This window comes from Venturia canescens, chromosome 9 (genome assembly GCF_019457755.1).
Source record: "Venturia canescens isolate UGA chromosome 9, ASM1945775v1, whole genome shotgun sequence".
NCBI classification, from domain to species: Eukaryota; Metazoa; Arthropoda; class Insecta; order Hymenoptera; family Ichneumonidae; genus Venturia; species Venturia canescens.
Window position 1 is genome coordinate 9,224,184 of NC_057429.1, and position 19,148 is coordinate 9,243,331.

Sequence of the window (19,148 nt, forward strand, 5' to 3'; positions counted from 1 at the left end):
TTTTTTTTAAATGTGATAATTCCACTTTTAATATTAGATGAATTTTATCTCTTCCAACAAAATCAACATTTCATTATTCAAACTATATTAATGAAAATAAAAATGAATGGAAGGAAATAAGAATAATGATGAAGTTTAAAAATGTATCAATTTTCATTCAATTAAGACAATACCAAGGAAATAACTCAATTTGCCAAATCATTGCAGTGGAATTTTTTTCAACTAATAATTCATGTATACTCTGGAATAATCATCGATTCTTCTCAATTTTGTTCTTTCTTTTCATCATAAATATAAACTGATAATACTCATATTCAATACTAAAGAATTTTGTTTAAGCAAAGTCTCACAAATTTACCTTTCCTATCAGGCTTGGTGCATCTTTTGACAAGCCGAATGCTATCCTTGGCGAATTGGCGACTGGGATCGGTAAGCTTCACAATTTGATCCATGTTTATTTATATTATTTTTTGCGACTGAAGGGAATCTACAAACACAAGATTAAAAGATTGTATCAAAGGCATTATTTCGGCTGAAAAACAGTAAAAGATTCACACATTGTTCACTTTAAACAAGGTTATGCGATTTTATCTACCAAAAAGCATTTTCGAAAATCCAAATATTATCGGGTGAAGATTGACAAATGTCTTTTTAACACATGTTTTATTTGACGAGCGCAACATTTTTGGCATCTCTGTTAAAAGTTGGCACGTCACAGATTTTTTTTAAAAAGGACCCAAATTAGTTTATCTTCGTAGTAAAAAGTGTACAAATTTGTGCTCACGTTGCGTTATTAACTCGAAGAATTTCGAGAAGCAGTGAACGTCTTTTAGTAATTATTGCAACAAAAATAATGCTACTTACGTGCGTACACCTTGACTACACTTTACACAGTGTTCTTTTGACGGCTGAAAGACTAATGTTTGAGATTTATTCTCACACGTTTACACTACGCGAGCTACGTGGACACTGGGCGTCGTAAACGTCACTTCCGTCGGATTGACGTTGGAAGCGCGAGAAATCCCAACAGCAGACCGGCATGTTGCGACGCCACTCGTACAACTTTCGAACTATCGATTAACATGGCCACCGCTCCAACCAAATCTGCTCTGGCCTGGGCGCTAAATTTTCAAGTATTTATATTTTTCTTCAATGCCTTCGTCGTTGACGTGTCCCATTTGTAAATTAACGAACTTGACAAGTTTCGTGAAAAATTCAAATTTTCATTTGCAAAACTTATACCATTTCCGTCAAAACTCAAATTTGTTAATTAAGGATGAGGCGCTGTTTTTAGATAGCACTCTAATTTTTTTGTCTTACAATCCAAGATTTCTCTTCTATGCCTGTGAAATTTGAAGAACCCTTATCAACTGTTTGGTTGAAATATTAACAGTCGAAAAGTATAGAAATTAACATGTCACTTAATTATGGCCACAATGACTTACCGGCCTCCTCAACCACTTTCAACTCGAAATTTAATATATTTTAAATTAGATGTCAAAGATTAAAACCATTATTTATATGAATTGAATCACGCGGAATTTGATGGTACGTTAAAAGAGGGGGGGGGGGGGTCAACGGCCATCTGAATTAGAAATATTGAGTTAGGAAGACGACAATAAATAAAACTGTCACTTTGTCATATATAGCGCAACCTATATCATATTGTCAATGGAAGTGACAGTTGTATTTTTTAGGGTTATATATCGTGACCTCTCAAGTCAAGTTTGCAATTACTTTATGTTGATTAATATTAAGTCTGAATTATTAATAAAATTAATAAACACTTCCATTGAGAATATTTTTATCATAAGAATGTAAAAAATGCTTTAAAAATATCATAAAAGATCAAATTTATACTTCAACTTGACTAGTTAAAATGATTGAGTCAGTACCGGTGACTGACACTCGCGAAAGGGTTTATCTATTAGTGTAATATGGCGCCGAGAAAAAAATAAGGAATGGTCAATTCATTAAAAAAAGCGAAGCTACTAGACGAATGAAAGCACGGGAGTCAGTCTCAAAAATAAATGTAATTTCCGCGATTCCTGAATTTGCCCGAAGTTCAATCAGCTGTTATACCATGCAGTAGTTCAATGTAATGACTGACATCCGCTTTCTTTCGACGCGTCAAAAACTAAAGTTTTTTCATGTTTTCTTTCTAAAAAGCCCCGTGAGGTAATGTTTTTTTTAAAGGAACGGAATCTGTGATAAATTTTCTTCACGATATCAACTTTGACGAAGTTCCAACACCGTACAATTTTTTCACAATTAATATCACAATAATTAAAAAATTTAGTTATCAGGGGACCTTAAACCATCATTTACCGCAAAAAAAATGACCTTCACAATATTTTATCGAATGGTCGAACTACCTTAAAAATACCATAAATGCTATAAGTATTCATTTACACGATTGCGGATGAAGGAATGATTCATTCGCAGTGTAGAAATAAGAATACTGTGCATTTGATGATACTATAATATATAAGCATCGCAATGTCACGACAAGTTGAATGAAATATTGAAAAACCCGTATATTTATATATATAAAAATACCATATGCTGAATTATTATTTTATGCAAACTTGAATATATAAAGTATAAAAATGTTGACATATCTTGAATATTGCGATGGTTTGTCGCGTGATCCGATTGTTTTCTAGAACGTATATTTAGACGACCGAAACTTGAGGTCGAGGGTTAATTGAATTATAATAATGACTTATGGTCTCGGATAACAACGTCGAGCTCACAGGATAATATTCGAGCAAGTATAGTAACATGTACAGGGTGTCTCATCACGGAGTTTTTCCCGTGAGCGTCGAACTGGACTGAATTGTGTCAGGCGATCTCTAATATCGTGTCCAGACGGGAACCATTTTTCATTAGTTTCAATACTTTACTGTGTATACGTTGCAAGTACAGAAAAGTTCTCGTTTTACGATTTTACATCTTCAATGGTTGTGCGAGCGACTCGGAATTCCAACTTTTTCCCAAACTTTTAGGTTAGTTTCACGGTCTAGTTTCAATCCACTGTCAAGAATAAACCTTTCATGTCAATATGGAAAAAATACCGTCAAGGTTAAGACCTCCTTCGTAGTGAATTCTTTCTACGAATTTTCGCTCTGCATCAGACCATTTTTTCTGCACACAAACATCGCTGACATGATTCATAGCAAGCAAGGACCTCCTCCCATCAAAAAACATTGCTATTAGAGGTTAGAACGCGAGAAACACGCTTGTCGTGAACTTGAGTTATAAGAAGGACGGCTGTCGGCCATGAAACAACCAGTATAGTTCCCTATTCGGACACTTCTCGGGAACCGCGTTATCATCTGCATTATATTTGTATCGCATGACGACCGCGAACATCGACGAATAACGAAGTGGACAAAACAGTGTCAATACGCGTCCGGACGTCGAGCCGTAAACATGTACCGAAACTTTTGTGTTGTTCTGCTCTGCGTATTCGTTGTACAAGTTGAATCCGGCATATCAGATTGCGGTACGTATTCTTATAAGTTCTTTAATACTATGGAATAAATTTGAAATATCTATGGAAACAGCGATCGAAAAATGAACGATAAATGTTCAAATATATCGTAACGAGCCTTCGTGTTCGAAAATACTAACCGCAGCATCTAGGTCTGCCCGTAAATTGGAGATTCACGAATAAACGCATGAATCGATTAATTGAAAAATCTTTTCCGAAAAAATGAGAAAGCCTTTGGTTTTTTTCATGATGTTTGTGATTTCGAATCAAGATAACGAGCTAAATTTTTAAGCTCAGTTTCATATTTTCAAGTGGTTGATTTGTTTCGTCAAATATATTCCAAAATAAATCGTTATGTTTGAAAACCATTCGAATTTATATACCGTAAATTGCGTTGACTTCGTGTTCGTAGGATATGAAAAAGAAACATGAAAATTTTTTCAAGTGCAATGAAGCCTTAGGAAAAAAACTGCGGTGGCCGGATTCGGTCGCTTGACAGAACTTGCAATTTTCTATCATGCATGTGTCAATTAGAAAACGTTCTTGACTTCCGGACAATTATTGTATAATGACTATAAATGTCAGATGCATATGAGGAATTTCATGTACAATCGAATTTTGGATTAAATTTTTTTATTACTCTTGTCAGCGAAATGAACTTGCTTTTCGAATAGTGCTAAAAATAATTACGTGCTTCTGTGAAACTCGATCATTTTACTAAGTTATTTTTTGGCTCGGCCATTACGGTTTTTCGTCTGAACAAAAATGAATAAAAATGTCAAGCAGTGAAGTATTGTGCAGTAAATTGATGTTCTTATTTCCAAAAAATTTTGGAAAGCTCGCTCATGGTTGATACGATGTGCCACGACCGTACGTACAACATAAACGATTAGACTTTTGCATCGAATCCGTCCGTGAAATATCTGTATATAACCAACCAAAACAATGTGCTTCCACAGTTTAGGCCGCTGTGCGTAAGCATTCGCGAGCGTAATTTTCTGTCCGGTTCACCTTGTTACTTATTAAGGAGGTTGAAGCGTATCTTATGTTAAAACTATTTTCCAACTTTGCACATTAAAATTTTTTAAACAGAAAGTTTAAGACAGTATTAAACTTCTGGCGGGATATGCCGATGGTTCACCGTCGTGAAATTGAGATATTTATTGTTGAAGTTTGCAATTTTTTGAAAGCTTCCATAAGAGCCCATGTTTAACCTTGTCATTTTCGACAATGAATATCTCGATTACCAGGCGGTGAAACCTCCTCAAATTTTTCACACATAATTAAGCGCTATTCAAGAAGATTCACGTAAATTTTCAATTCATTATTTTGGAATAATAAAATCTAATGTATTTTTCGTATGATGTCCTATATATATCGCTTCAACTTCCTTAAAGGACATGTTTTAACGTATTTTTCGTACTCCGTAGGTTCTCAAGTAGGCGCCTTTAAGAGTGTAAGTGTCTCGGATTGTGACTTGGAGAAACAGCCCCATTGCATATTGAAACGAGGAGCCAATGCTACGATCACGATTATATTCGACGTCGGTGAGTCATTTTTTTTTCTTTTCGATTACATTGTTTTATACGCGATCCATAACTCCTCTTCGTTTTTTCTTTACACGCGTTCGCTCCGTTACGCTATTGTGGTTTCAATACAAGCAATTTTATCTTCCTCAAACTCTGCACCACAGAATATAAATAATTGCCACGGAACCGTTTCTTCTGTAGAACATTTTTCTCGTCTGCTAAATAAGCTTTACTCGACCACAATTCTCTTGAGTTTTTGATGACGAGGATATATTAACGAACAAGAAATTATTTGAGCATACTTTACTGACTCGAACGTTCTGGGAGTATTATTATTATTGTTGTTGTTTTCGTTGTGTTGGCTCCGGTTGCCTCACTAGAGCGAGGTTTATAAGGATATTTATGGTACAAGCGATACAATGTTGCTATGCTAAACCATGCTAAAAACATAAAAAATTTCAAAATGATAAGAATTTTATAAAATTTGGTGAACATATTCTTTAGTGCCAAATTTGACAATACACATTTTTAAAGATTTTTCTTCTGTAGAGTTATCGAGTAATTGATCACTAAAGTTGACGTGTATAAGCATAGCGTTTCCATATTTATAGCTATACATTCCGGACGTAAGAAATCTGCTTTAATGCGTAATTACTCGATAACTAAACAGAAGAAAATTTTGAAAAATTTTGTGTTTTCGTACTTGATGTTGAAGAACATTATCACCAAATTTCATCAATTTCTAATTATTTAGACTTTTGTACCAAACATCCTTAAGGAGGGTGGATCGCGACGATACGATGTTGCCATGCTAAAGGATGTTGAAAATATTAAGAATTTTAAAATGATAAGAATTTCATAAAATTTGGTAAATCTACTCTTTAAAAAATATACATTTTTTAGATTCTTCTGCCACACAGCTCTCGATTAATTGAACATTAAAGTTCACGTGTTTAAGCATAGAGTTTACATGTATACAGTTTATACATCTCGTGCATAAGAACTTTGATTTAACGCTCAATTATGCGATAACCATGTGGTAAAAATTTTTTTTTTTAATTGTATTTGTATACTAGTTGCCAAAGAACGTTATCACCAAATTCTATCAAATTCTGATTATTTTGATTTCGTGATCCACCCTCCTTAAGACTGTGAATTATTTTCCAAACCGATCGATAATACTGGAACGGGGGGGAGGGACTCCTGCGAGAGGTTCCCATCTGTAGGACCTCATCAAAAGTACTACAAATTCTTTGTGAATTTTGTTAATTATAAATATTGATGAACCACGAATTAAAAAAAATTTCATAAAAAAGAAGGGAAAGTGATTGGAAGATTTGTTTAAATAACGAAAAATGGCTCTGGCCCAACGAGAATTCAATTTTGCAGTTTTTGATCCGCTGGATATTTGATTCGATATGGAATAATTATAGTAGAGAAACTGCTAACGATGAAAACAGTAGATCGCTGAGGCTGAGGGAAAATCGCTGGGGCTCTTTCAGCCTACATAGAACGATGGTAAAAATCGGCTGACAGAGCCTTTTTTAATCACTCAAACTGTCTCAAAAAACATTTCGATTTCGGAATTTGCAGCTATCTCTCGCACTCACATGCTCACGGTTTCTACCCTCTTAAAATCGATGGTGGCGCCTCCCGTAGTTAAGTAAAACGTAAAACTATAGTAATTGCGGTCACCGTCACATGTCAGACGCCTCGCGTGTAGTCTACCGGATTTCTCTGCGAGTTTTTATTGAAGTCGCGACAAATAAATTTCGTAATGAGCAGCGGAATGGTGTGAATCCGACTCTAGTCTCTTCGGTTGTGGCAAATATGTGTGAGCAATTTGTGATTAAATAATAATCTTTGTAACCGGCGTAAAAGTGTCATGGCGCGTACGCAAACTGCTCCGTATTTTTATTTATTCATTTGCTTTGGTGGGAAAATCTGTTGTCCGAGAACAAACTGCAGCCCGAATCGGCTATAATTAAGTCACATTTTTTTATATTACCATCGCTCGATAAAACCGTTTGGAAGCATTACAATATCTCGGTCGATTCTTATTGCAGATGATGACGTGACACAAGTGGAATCGGTTGTACATGGTGTTCTAGGGGGCGTGCCGGTCCCGTTCAACATTCCAAACCCGGATGCTTGTAAAGATGGTTTGCCGTGCCCTCTCAGCAAGCCTGGGGGTTCATATACTTACGTGAATACGTTATTCGTCAAAAAATCGTATCCCCCGGTGAGAAAATTCATCTGTTTTTTTATTTATTCAAATTCTGTCATCGTTTCTCAGTTTTCGAAATTCAATATGATGCGAAGTCGGTAATGAACAGTTAAAAGTATTGAAAAGTAATGTTTTTCTTCAAACAATGCTATTATTTGATTACGCTCGAAGTTTTGTAGGCTCTCAGGACCAAAACACCGGATCGAGATGTAAAAATGCCATGGGGAATCATTTTGTAATATATTTTTCAGCATCTTCAACAGACAAATACTTTGACGAGCCAAATTTTGATCAACGAATTTAACCAAACTTTCTGGCATGAAATTCACTTCTGAAGTACTACATTTTGCAATATGAATCATCAATTTACAAACGCCCTGTGCACTGAAAATTTTACTACCTCAGAGCGCAGATGAAAAAAAAAATGTTGAACAAAGTTTCCGTCTATCATTGCTCGCAGTCGACTTCTGCGAGCTTGACACTAGAGAACGAAAAAAAAGTGCAGTGAGAGACAGCCCTAAATCGTACTCGAAAACTAAAATTTATGACTCATATTTTCATTTCTTAATGCTTGGTGTTGGTAGATACGAAACTCTTCTGATTTATAGTCCAGGTAAAATGCAGGAATTGAAAGTATTATTTTAACACTTTTTTTTCAATGTTGCCGGAGGTAGATCGCAAGATAATTTACACCATTCGATTCAGCGTAATCAAATTAATCTTACACCAAGTTTCCGGATTTCTGCTTAAAAGTTGCTCCATTCCTGCATTTTTATTGGACCATTATTTGGTCGTTAAAGTGCTCTTGCACACGAAAAACGCTGCGAGGCCATTAATATTTTCGTCGTTTTATAGTAAAGCAACAAATTGACCGGGAACCGAATTTTGAAAAAGTTTTTTTTGAAGGAAAATCTTTTTTCCCTGAAGAAAAAGAACAGAAAAAATCGAAGTTTTGTAAATCTGAATTTAACATCGAATTACCCAAGTTGATAAAAGCTCGGCACTTTCACAGGACACGGGGTGAACTGACTAAGGGACAGTCCTGTGAAGATTCAAATGTCCCATAAAAAGAAAACATATTGACAGTATCTTTTCAAATTGTAATTTTTCTTTCGAAAACCTCAAAGAGAACTTTTGAAACCGTAAAGAAATAATCCCTTTATTGAAATTGTTTGAGATCATCCGCTTATTTTACATTTTTCTGAGTGGGTTCGTACTTTTATCAAAGTATGTGGATCGCGATCTCGCAAAATTTTATCATAAATTAAGATGAACTCGCCGAAATTCGCAAATAATCTAAATTAATGTTTTTCTTTCACAGCTCTCGCTCAGAGTGCGATGGGAACTGAGGAATCAAAACGACACGGATATCGTTTGCGCTGAAATTCCAGCGAAAATCCAATGATCCGATTCAATGGCGTACGATAAAAATAATGAAAAATTTGGGAGACCATATGTTAAGCTATAAAACAGCGTTACCGTTTTTCGATCTTTGTGTGAATGTGTGACGTGATATTTTTTAAACACAAATAATTATTTGATTAAAGTTTGATTTTGGGGATGAAGTGATTCACGATTTTCATGGTCGTGCGTTGAAATCGTGAAACCTGTTAAACGAAGGGACTTGAAAATATCGTATGTATTTTTCGTTTCTTTACAATTGTGTAACAACAGTTATAAACAACTTAAATGACTATTAAATAAAAAATAGAGTACGTAGGAAGTTTTTCGTTCTGTATAGTTGAGGGCGGACTTGGGAATTTAGAGGGACCGATCGAGACAAGAGATTACAACAGGCGTGGGTGGTTTGCCAAAGTTAAATAAATTCGAGCTCTACGAACGGTAGGTTTACATAGAAATTTGTCGCTTCATGTAGTCTGATTCGGGGGTATTCCGAAACGGTGGACCAATCAATCTCGTTTACGTTCAAACTCGTAATGCGAGTGAATTTTAGTAAAAAAAAAACTATCAAAAAAACGGGACACAGAGCAGCGGCTTATCACGTAAAAAATGTCTTCGGTGTCATACACAAGGATCGATTCACCGATCGCTTTGACCCCAGAATCTTAACTAAACGATGGTTTAGTTTAATGACCGAGCGAATTTACGATTCACAGCAAAAGGTTGGAAAAAAACGTATTTGTTTCTCACCAAGTATTTCGATTGAATTAGTTTTCGAAACGCGAGGAAGTATAATAAGTCTACATCAGTCAGCCTAGATTAATTAGCCGCGTCTAAAGCGTTATTTGCACACATTTCGTCGGTTGTGATTACACGGATTTCCTTGCTCTTATACTCTTTCATTTCGTTTCGCCGTTTGGACGATTTTTCGAAAATCATCAGAATACCTTCTCCGGTAAGTGAGCGGTTTATTATAGGCGGGAAATATCGGTTGAGAAAAATTTGAACGGAAATCATTCTAAAGTTTTTTTGAACACTTTTGAATTCGTAGATGCGACTTCAGCAAATGAGACATCCTCACGCTCGTCATAAATTTTATTTTCCGAGAACTCCTTCGAATGGATTTCAGTTCGCATAATTCTCGCCCCGAACGTTTGCTACAAATGGGTGAAAAAGCGCAATCGGAAATAGTCGGCAAACTCTTGAAAACCGATCGATTTCAATAGTTTATCTTGGTGTTTTATCTTCTGCTTTGCGATACGATTTTTTGTTCCTTTTTTGTAATTTTTCTCGTTCGACTTGCGACTCTGAGATTTCCTTTAAGCCTATTTGTCTTATCAAGTCTTGTGTTAACTTTGGTAAACCACATAATTGCTATCAACTGTCCATCGCGTCGCATCTCTCCTCGTTACGCTCTGTGTCCATTTGGTGTATCGTTCTTTTGCTACGTTGTCTCGCCGAGCTTTGTTGCCCGTTTCTCAATGTCTTTTGCGCCTGATATATCGGCTCGTACTCTCTGAGCTGAGCCATGAAACCTTCGTTCGGATTAATGCAGAATCTTCTCTGTGAGACGATTGAGTACGCTCGTCTGAAATGTAAATTCATCATTGTCAATCGAACAATATTAATTACCGATAAACTTCGATATTACGTAATTTTAAAACATCACGATTCATGTAATCGGAGATTCTTACGTTTGCGAAAGACCATATGTTTCCATAACGTAGGCGAGGACTAACGCAGCTGATCTCGAAATTCCCGCGTTACCGTGGACCAAAACTTGACCGCCTGAGTTTAGACCCTCGTCTATAAAAGCCTTCACTTTTTGAAAGTGTTGGATTATGTTTTCCGTTGCTGAATCGGCGATGTCCAAAACAAGGTATCTGGAAAGAAACAAATGGTTTATTATTGATGACGCGATAAAACAAGTGAGCGTTAATCGAAAATAGTTTTAATAAGCACAGAGCATGCGAAGTACTTACTTGAATTTGTCCGGAAAATTGGGCCTTATAAAATGAGCTTCAATGTCTTGTCTGACGCATACTATGTGAGTTATACCGCGTTCTAGGAGGGATTCGAATTTTGATCTGCTCGCTGAACTGTATGGACCGAGATACAAACCAGGAACGACTTCCTATTGGACGATGCAACGGATTTGTTAATTAATTCCACAAGCGGGGTGTCCTAAAAGTCGCGTTCAACTTTAGCAGGGCAAATAAACCGAGCAAGTATTTCACACGATCAAAATCTTGAATAAATTTCTTTCAAAATAATTTGCTGGAATATCAGCTTTAGGGAAGATTGCATCGTTGATAACGGGACCCCTTCGAAACGTAAGAAAAATTAGTTCACGGAACATTGAGTAGGATTTTATGACAGAATTGAAAATGCTCAATTTCTATAAAAAGTGTAATGAAACAAAAATTGTTGAAAAAAACGTGATCAGAATCGAGATTTTTTGTGCAGACTCTGTCAATTGTTAATATTTCAGCAACGTTGAATCGTAGAATAAAATTTGTTGTAAACTTTTTCCTTCGGACATTCTCGATTAACTTGATGCGGTAACACTACGAGCGAATTTTGGGACACCCTGTATACGAAAAAATTACTTCAATGACAATGTATCGAAACGTACTTGCATGCTCCTTCTCATTGTGTATGTCCACTCTTTGGGACCATCCAAGGACGACACCGGTATCCTTGGATATTCCTCTGACCTATTCTCACTCGGATTTTCCTTGTAAAAATTCAAAATTTATTTGTCAATTGCGGAAATAGCACACGAAAGTATGGAGAAATTTTGACTGCTTCGGAACGTTAAAATTTTAGAGGTCGATTAAGGTATTACTGGATGGATAGCCCAGCCGATAAATTGTACCGGATCGGAATTTCCGTACTTCGTGATGCAATAAAAATCTGAAAAAATTCAGCAACATTTGGAAAGTTATGCACTACAATTATCAATAATAATATTGCCCAAAAATTATTAATAAATTATTTAAATAAATAATTTTTTAACAATTTTACAGTAAACCCTTGTTTTTTTTTTACGAATCGAATGTGCGCATTTTTCTGAATGCTCATGATTTTTTTCAAAATTTTCGTGGATTTTTGAAATTCCATTTTTTTAATTTTTTAAGTGGCTCTATTTGTACATTTTTGATCAAATGACCTTGAGACTTTTCAAAACTGATGGTAAATATGTCTTCTAAAACATATCCATGCAAAATTCAAATTTTTAAAAATTTTTTTCAAAATTTTTTCAAGAAATTTCAAAAATCCACGAAAATTCTGAAAAAATTCATGAGCATTCGGAAAAATACACACATTTGATTCGTAAAAAAAAAAACAATAGGTCACCGCAAAATTATTGAATAATTAATTGTTTAAACAATTTGTTATTAACTTTTGGGCAATATTATTATTGATAATTGTTGTTCATAGCTTTCCAAATGTTGTTGAATTTTTTCAGATTTTTATTGCATCACGAAGTACGGAAATTCCAATCAGTTATGCCTTAATACGAGGTTTGAGGACGATCATGGGTTACTTGTGATTTAAAAAAGCAGCTGAACTTCTTTGCTCTTTTCACGATTAAAGAAACGATAAAATTTATTCTCGCGATTATTATGTGCAACTTATTCTTTTAGATTTATAAATTTTTAATATAATGATAGCAGTTGAAATACTTTCGTAGTAAAATCGTCAAACAAAATGTGACAACAGCCATTTTCTATTTATAAGCGTATGCATATCTACATTTTAAACCAGCTGGCTCATGATGTTGTCAAACCGTCCACCGTTTATGTCGTTATTACTCGATAACCTCAAATAAGTGTTTTTCTTTTTCCATTCCCAAGTTATTTTCACCGATAACAAGGCTATCTCGAGACATCATTGATATCTAAAAACATTCTATTTTCTTATTCTCGTTTTTGACTCTTCAAAGTTGGGAGGATCCTATTTTAGAGATCTGAAATCGTCGCACAGGAGTGTGTCTGCCATAAGAGCCCATGTATAACCCTTCAAAAAATGTTATTTTCGTTAATTGTTTTTCCGACAACCAGACGGAAGATTTTATAATAATTCCGGGAATAAATGCACGCTGTATATTTCTAGCATATTTCCAAATTTCAATTCTTGAAGTTGGAATTTTCTATTTCCATTAAATTCGCGTAAACTTCCTTGAAGGACAACGGAAAAATGATGCATTTCTATAATTTACTCTTCTTTCCTCGTCCTTATTTTACGAAACCCAATTTATTATTATATTATCTAGTTTATCAGTGATATTAACATTGACTTTGCGAGCACGTTTTTATAGAGGTCGAACTCTCAAGATGCAAGTTTATTAATTTGCAAATAATTAACAAAATAGTTATTTGATCGAAGCTTTTAGATTGAACGCGTGGGCGATTTTTTCAATTTCACGATGCACTCATCAAAATGTTTGTTCTGCACGTTCTCGTATTAACATGTCCTCCGTTTATTTTTCTATTACAAGTGACGGATAGTAAACGCTTGTGAAATTTGTCAATGAACCCGAGGCCGAAGCCTGTGCTCCATTGTGTACTTAGACGAGAGGGAGGCTGTGTTATATATGACGGAATGAAAACATAAATAAAGGGGCCATGACCGTAACCTAAAAAGTCTCGGATGTTCTGGATCACATTGAAAATGTTTCGTTGTACTCACCTCATCTCTAATACTTATGTTACTATCTACGGATAGCATAACGACAATTTTTGTTCTCGAACGTATGAAGAAAGTTTCGCGATCGGGAATGATGCACGTAAATATCAAAACTTTTGGTAGCTATGCTATTTTTTAACGAAGCAGCCATTTGCAAATTTCACATAGCTCGGAGTCGGCATCTCGTGGCGAATTAGCGATTTATTTGAAAATTCGCGCGGGGCGGGGAGGTGTAAAAGACGTGAACTAAGCGTCGATTTGATTCTGTGTGCAGTTTTGCCAACTTAGAAATCCTCCTCCGTATTACGAGAATCATTCGAATTTTTATTTTCTATGCGTTGGCAACATGTATGCGCCTAAGAATTCCCGTAACGTTTTTTTTCTTCTATTTTCCAATGTAATATTTGCTGCAACTTTTTTTGTGTGGGTCTGTAGAATTCTCAATATACAGATATATTCATGTCAAGTGTATTGCGAGGGGAATAATATTTTGGCTTTCGGTAGCCTAAAATTCAATAACGATGGTAAGTTTTTTTATTGTCCTCCTAATGAAATTTAACCTGTCATTACCTGTGCAAAAAACGAGCGTTATTTTATCAGCTGTTTTTATTCACACCGATCATATCACCCGAGAAATTCTTTTTGACGTTCGTGCGAGTTAACCTATCATTCCCTCTCACCAATACACCATTTTTCTTTCAACTTTCACGTCATTAATCCAGACTTTTCGTTTGAGTATTAACATTTTAATCAAACCATTATCAGTCCATTCACTTTTTCGTTCTTTAGAATTATCCCTCATACCCACTGATAATCCAAATTTCGTGCGGAATTTTTCATCTACATCAATAATGATCGGACGTATACACTCATCACGTGATTGAAACAATAACAAGTAATTTTTGTATGCATATGTCACCATAGTAACATTTCATTATATTTTTGTTTTCAGCATAAATTAAAATACTCTCAGCGAGACAAAGTGAAAAAGTTCATCACGTTCACACAAACCGGCGAACAAACAGCCATATATTGTTTGACTCAGAACGATTGGAAACTGGATCTGGCCAGTGACAATTACTTTCAAAATCCTGGCGCCTATTACAGGGAACCCAAAAATTCTACTGACAAAGAAAAATTGGACATGTTGTTTGGACGCTATCAAGGTAGTTGATTGCTACAATGTTATCGATACCATCGGAGATGTAGAATTTTTTTTTTAATTTCTGGATCATTAATGAACTGGTATTTTCAGATCCTGGTGAACCTGATAAAATAACAGCTGATGGTATTATGAAATTCTTGGATGATTTGGGACTCAGCCCAGAGAGCAAATTAGTTTTAATAATAGCCTGGAAATTTCGGGCTGAGACGCAGTGCGAATTCACTAGAGAAGAATTTATGACCGGTATGATGGATTTAGGGTAAGCGAACGAACTTCTTCATGAGATCATCTATACCCATTTTTCAGCATAATTTCTATTGTTTTTTTTTTTTTTTTATTTCAGAGTTGACAGTGTTGATAAGCTGAAAGCAAGATTGGGTTATCTGGAGAGTGAGCTGAGAGATTCCCAAAAGTTCAAGGACTTTTATCATTTTACATTCAACTATGCAAAGAATACTGGACAGAAGGGTTTGGACCTTGACATGGCTATAGCTTATTGGAACATTGTTCTTGAAGACAAATTCAAATTCTTGCATCTGTGGTGTCAATTTTTACAGGTAAACTATTTTTTTTACTAACAAAAGTAATTTTACTTTGCAAGATAAAACACACAATACTGTGGTTGAAGAAGAAAAATGCCCATTTTTGTTCCATTACTAGAACAAATACTTACATTCTCAATCACTTCTAATCTGTTACAAAATGCAATCGATTATTCGGGATCTTAATGGGCTATAAAAGAAAAATATGCCTATAAATGTTCAGCGTCTTACTTTTAGCTATTCTACGCACAATACATCCACATTCAATACCGTTTTAAATCTATAAATAAAAAAATAATAAATCGAGAGATCGATGTGAGACGGAAGAGTAAGAATGCTCAATACGAAGAATTGAACATTTCAGGAGCACCACAAAAGGTCAATTCCTAAGGACACATGGAATTTGCTATTGGATTTTGCTCTGATGATAAATACGGACATGACTAATTACGACGAGGAAGGAGCTTGGCCAGTGTTGATCGACGATTTCGTCGAGTGGGCGCAACCGCGAGTTCGTCAGTCGCTATAACATCATGATCTCACGCCTCGAGCCTCGTCGTTGCATTAACGTACTTTTACTCTTTTTTTTCCTGAAATTCCTTTGCGTTGCATAAGAATTGTGCTATTTCTTCAAGTGATATACAATGAAACGCGTATCTCGGGCAACCCTGAGCAGGGGGAAACCGCAAGACGGGAAACTTCGCGCACGATCGTTCCCGAACGAGCGAAAAAAAAATGAAAAATCTTCAACTCAATTTGCAGTAATAATGCTCCAATTCTTGAAACATCGTCATATATAAAACAGCTCAATTTCATAAGCTCAGTTTCGGGACGAAATTGTCTCTAGAGTGCAACTGAAATGATAAATGAAAAGATCGCGTATTTTCGAAAGTTTCATTCGGCCGAAACGCTGCTGCTAAATCCATTGAATAAAACTTCGTGTAGGTAACGGTTATTCGAGATTACGTTACATGAAGAAAATTGAAAAAGAAAAAAATTGTTACTAAAGTTTAAGACTCCCTGAACGAACACGCCCGCACTCTGCATTTGTAAAATATAAAAAAACAGCAAAAGCCCTCAACGAAAGAAAAGGCGAGCCTCATATTTTATTCGGTCATCAATATGTAGTCAAATATGCTCCATTTATTGTTAAGGCAAAAGGGCTATTTTCCCACTTCAAATTCTGACGATGTGCAGAGAAATATGAAAACATTCATCAATTCCAATTTTGAAGAATAAGATTTACCGTTTCGCACTTTTCGTTCGTTGAGAATATTCAAATTAATATTAAAGAACATGTTTACGAGATCTGGTGTGTTCGCCGGTGTGGTTCTGTGTGTATGTATGATGAGAAGAAATATCTAAAGTTAGAGAAAGGTTTTGAAATGCTGACGTTCATTGTTTGGTCTTCTGGGAGGGGGAGGGGGAGAGTTTAGAAATTTATAAAGGAAAAAAGGAACAGAAAATCGTAGAGCGTTTAGATAAAGATAGCGGCAAAAAGAAAAAAACGGAGAAAAACATCGGTCAAATGTCTCATGGATATAGGAAGACGTTAAATTTTTGAAAATAGCACAATGAACAGAGAAATCGCTTATAAAGAAAAAAAGCGTACTTATATATAATATATTAAAATATATGAAATGAAATGAAGAGATAAAGTTTTTCTCCTGTGCACTTTGAAAGGGAGAGAAAAACAAATGATGATTCAACAGAATAAATTCAATTATCAGTGTCCACTAATGAGATATTTTCAATGGACGTATATTTTGTATCGATGAAACAGAAAGAAAAGAAAAATCAATGATAAAATGATAACTTGAGACGGTATTGACTTTTCAAGATCGAGATAAATATCGAAGAGTCGCGCGCGATCTTGAAAGTTTGAAGAAAAATGAATTTGGGACTAAAGTCGACACGGATAACCGACCGAAGGGATGTGAATTATGGAGTGCGAAGAGATTACAGCGTCGAGCAAAAGAGATAGAATTCTAACATATTTAGAACGAAAGTTTGTATATAATGTAAATAAATGTGTCATAATTTAAATCTACATACGATATAGTTGATTTTCGCTGGTTCAAACGATTAAAATGTGGACTCATTCCTCAGGAATAATAATGATAAAATATAAGAACAAATTGTCTCTATTCGTTTTTTATTCATGAAATTTTCGTTGAAAAGTTATGCACGTACATTTTTCGTTTTTCTCTTGTTTTTATCATAATTTAACACTCGAGGCAGCCACAGTTGCACAAGAGATTATCCTTGCAACACGATGGTCGACAATTTTCATGCAAGAATGCTAACTCGTATTGATGCGCTTGAACATTGAAGCAATTGTATAGCACAGCCTCGATATACCAGTCGCAAAGGTATTGCAGTTTTTCCATTGTTGTCTACATAATAAATTTTTATTTCAATATAAAAATTCCACCAAATTAAAACAATTTTCATTATATCGTTAGGCTTTCAACAAACGCTTTTAAACACCTGAGGATGAAGGATGAAGGATTTTACTAATTGTAAAAGCAATTCAGCTCAAGTTTGTACTTTCAAATGGGTTACAAAGCATCGGTTGAAAAATTTAAATCTTTCAAATTGCTCTCGTCAACCGTGACTATCTTCATTTTTTTATGACGTTACATTCACATTTGTTTGTTTAATACACTCTGAGGAAACTAATTTCGAATTCACAATGACAAAATATTATTTGAGATGAAAATTAACAGGGAATAATTTACCTGAGCAATTACTAATCCTTGGTCACCATTTCTAGGAGTACTGTGACCATGAGAATCGAAAAGCGTAACCTAACATAAAATTTGGAAATAAAAAATGTAAGAAAATATGACAAAAAAACGTGTTGAATTTTTTCGGTACACCGGTATTCTGAAAAGTTCGATAAAAAACAAAAAAAAAAATAGTCGTTACAAAAATGAATGATCATTCGATTTTCATCAGTGGTCATAAGAAATTTGGCGATTTAAAAAAAAATAGCATACGATTTGTTAGGATTCTCTTTTAAAAGATTACCAATACCTTGTACGTTTGTTCTTGAAAAATGAAGAGAACAGTACGTCCGCAAGTAATGAGTAACATGAAAAGCGTTTCAGCTTTAGGTTTTTGGTACCACTCGTGTAAAAAGCTTTCGATATTTTTGCACAGAGCCTTTTCTATACTTTCTCGATATACTCGAAATTTCTGTGATGAAACAGAAAAAGAATTTATCCAAGGGTAAACCAAAAAAGAGAGCCCAAAAAAATAACTATTTTTTGGGCTTTGTTTGAAAGATTCCACGGGATACCCATTCCGTTAGTGTTTTTAGACGTTTCCCACCGAACTGTAGAGCCTCATTCGTATTCAAATATGGATGAGGTATCAGACCGTTTCTAACGATCCACGCGTGTGTTCTGTTACCTTCAAGAATAGCCTCTGCTATTATAATATTTAATTTTGAACAATTGTTCACGTTCCAAAGTATAAGGCCTGTTTGGCATATCCGCTGGGCTACCAGGAGGCATATGAGGGTGCATGCTTCACTTACTGTATCGTAAACACGTTAACACGTGTGAAGAATATACATAATGATAAAAAATATGAATAGTGTCATTTTTTAGGACAGTTGGAAGTTTTTCATGTTGGATTTTTCGGGTATGTGTCATCGCACGTGCAAATTTCAAGATGCTTTATCCTGGTAAATTTCCAAATAAAAAATAACGGCACTAATTACCGCACTGTCCCGGTGGATAACGACTTTGTGCAAAATCCTGTTGATACCAGTAAACATCGACTTGATTCTCGCGGGAATCGCGTACGGAAGCTGGAAATCCGTTGGCGAAAAGCGGCGGTAGTGTCATAACTTTTCAACGATCATATCAATGTACGTTCAATTTTCGAAAAAATTTGCGATTTCAATTCTGACGAGGGAGTTCATTTTCGAAATAGTCTTTGTGTTTCATAATTTCATGTGTTTTTTTCGTGGCGGAAAATTTTGACGAGAAATATTTTTTAATTTGTCTGATGGTCGAGACAAACGAAGAGAGACTGTTCACTTCCGGTCATTGAGGCCGGCGGCGGAAGTCCGCAAAGCTCATCT

The 19,148-nt window shown here is 35.3% G+C and overlaps 4 protein-coding genes across 5 annotated transcripts; 2 read left to right on the plus strand and 2 right to left on the minus strand.

Annotated features, from left to right (window-relative positions):
* Window positions 1-2,915: 2,915 nt before the first annotated feature.
* On the plus strand, window positions 2,916-8,975 carry LOC122415717 (Niemann-Pick type C-2a). The gene is made up of 4 exons (XM_043428109.1): window positions 2,916-3,508; window positions 4,927-5,043; window positions 7,092-7,267; window positions 8,574-8,975. Exons 1-4 carry the CDS (start codon window positions 3,436-3,438, stop codon window positions 8,655-8,657), a joined length of 450 nt encoding a protein of 149 aa, XP_043284044.1. The 5' UTR covers window positions 2,916-3,435; the 3' UTR covers window positions 8,658-8,975.
* LOC122415715 (serine/threonine/tyrosine-interacting protein-like) lies at window positions 8,877-14,151 on the minus strand. Of its 2 annotated transcripts, none has more exons than XM_043428105.1 (5): window positions 13,916-14,151; window positions 11,289-11,390; window positions 10,636-10,787; window positions 10,348-10,536; window positions 8,877-10,241 (listed from the first exon to the last, which is right to left on the minus strand). In XM_043428105.1, the coding sequence occupies exons 2-5, from the start codon at window positions 11,304-11,306 to the stop codon at window positions 10,031-10,033; spliced, it is 570 nt and encodes a 189-aa protein (XP_043284040.1). In that variant the 5' UTR covers window positions 11,307-11,390; window positions 13,916-14,151; the 3' UTR covers window positions 8,877-10,030. The 2 variants fall into 2 exon arrangements, with proteins under 2 accessions (XP_043284040.1, XP_043284039.1); XM_043428104.1 differs by lacking the exon at window positions 13,916-14,151 and adding an exon at window positions 13,349-13,537.
* SCCRO (defective in cullin neddylation 1 domain containing SCCRO) lies at window positions 13,720-17,190 on the plus strand. Its single transcript, XM_043428101.1, has 5 exons — window positions 13,720-13,869; window positions 14,298-14,511; window positions 14,601-14,769; window positions 14,854-15,067; window positions 15,417-17,190. The coding sequence occupies exons 1-5, from the start codon at window positions 13,867-13,869 to the stop codon at window positions 15,579-15,581; spliced, it is 765 nt and encodes a 254-aa protein (XP_043284036.1). The 5' UTR covers window positions 13,720-13,866; the 3' UTR covers window positions 15,582-17,190.
* Window positions 17,191-17,199: 9 nt separating this feature from the next.
* On the minus strand, window positions 17,200-19,040 carry LOC122415719 (uncharacterized). The gene is made up of 5 exons (XM_043428112.1): window positions 18,783-19,040; window positions 18,357-18,595; window positions 18,092-18,253; window positions 17,794-17,862; window positions 17,200-17,448 (listed from the first exon to the last, which is right to left on the minus strand). Exons 1-5 carry the CDS (start codon window positions 18,907-18,909, stop codon window positions 17,278-17,280), a joined length of 768 nt encoding a protein of 255 aa, XP_043284047.1. The 5' UTR covers window positions 18,910-19,040; the 3' UTR covers window positions 17,200-17,277.
* Between the last annotated feature and the right edge of the window lie 108 nt (window positions 19,041-19,148).

Coding starts and splice junctions, on each gene's coding strand:
- LOC122415717 (XM_043428109.1), top strand. CDS start 3,436: ATGTACCGAAACTTTTGTGTTGTTCTGCTCTGCGTATTCGTTGTACAA. Junction 5,044..7,091: donor CACGATTATATTCGACGTCG/GTGAGTCATTTT, acceptor TTCTTATTGCAG/ATGATGACGTGACACAAGTG. Junction 7,268..8,573: donor TCAAAAAATCGTATCCCCCG/GTGAGAAAATTC, acceptor TTTCTTTCACAG/CTCTCGCTCAGAGTGCGATG.
- LOC122415719 (XM_043428112.1), bottom strand. CDS start 18,909: ATGACACTACCGCCGCTTTTCGCCAACGGATTTCCAGCTTCCGTACGC. Junction 18,254..18,356: donor TAAAAACACTAACGGAATGG/GTATCCCGTGGA, acceptor GTTTCATCACAG/AAATTTCGAGTATATCGAGA. Junction 17,449..17,793: donor AAGGATTAGTAATTGCTCAG/GTAAATTATTCC, acceptor TTTATTATGTAG/ACAACAATGGAAAAACTGCA.
- SCCRO (XM_043428101.1), top strand. Junction 14,512..14,600: donor GTTGTTTGGACGCTATCAAG/GTAGTTGATTGC, acceptor TGGTATTTTCAG/ATCCTGGTGAACCTGATAAA. Junction 14,770..14,853: donor ACCGGTATGATGGATTTAGG/GTAAGCGAACGA, acceptor TTTTTATTTCAG/AGTTGACAGTGTTGATAAGC.
- LOC122415715 (XM_043428104.1), bottom strand. CDS start 13,387: ATGCTATCCGTAGATAGTAACATAAGTATTAGAGATGAG. Junction 11,391..13,348: donor ACATAAGTATTAGAGATGAG/GTGAGTACAACG, acceptor AATTTTTACAAG/GAAAATCCGAGTGAGAATAG. Junction 10,537..10,635: donor AATTTTCCGGACAAATTCAA/GTAAGTACTTCG, acceptor GTTTCTTTCCAG/ATACCTTGTTTTGGACATCG.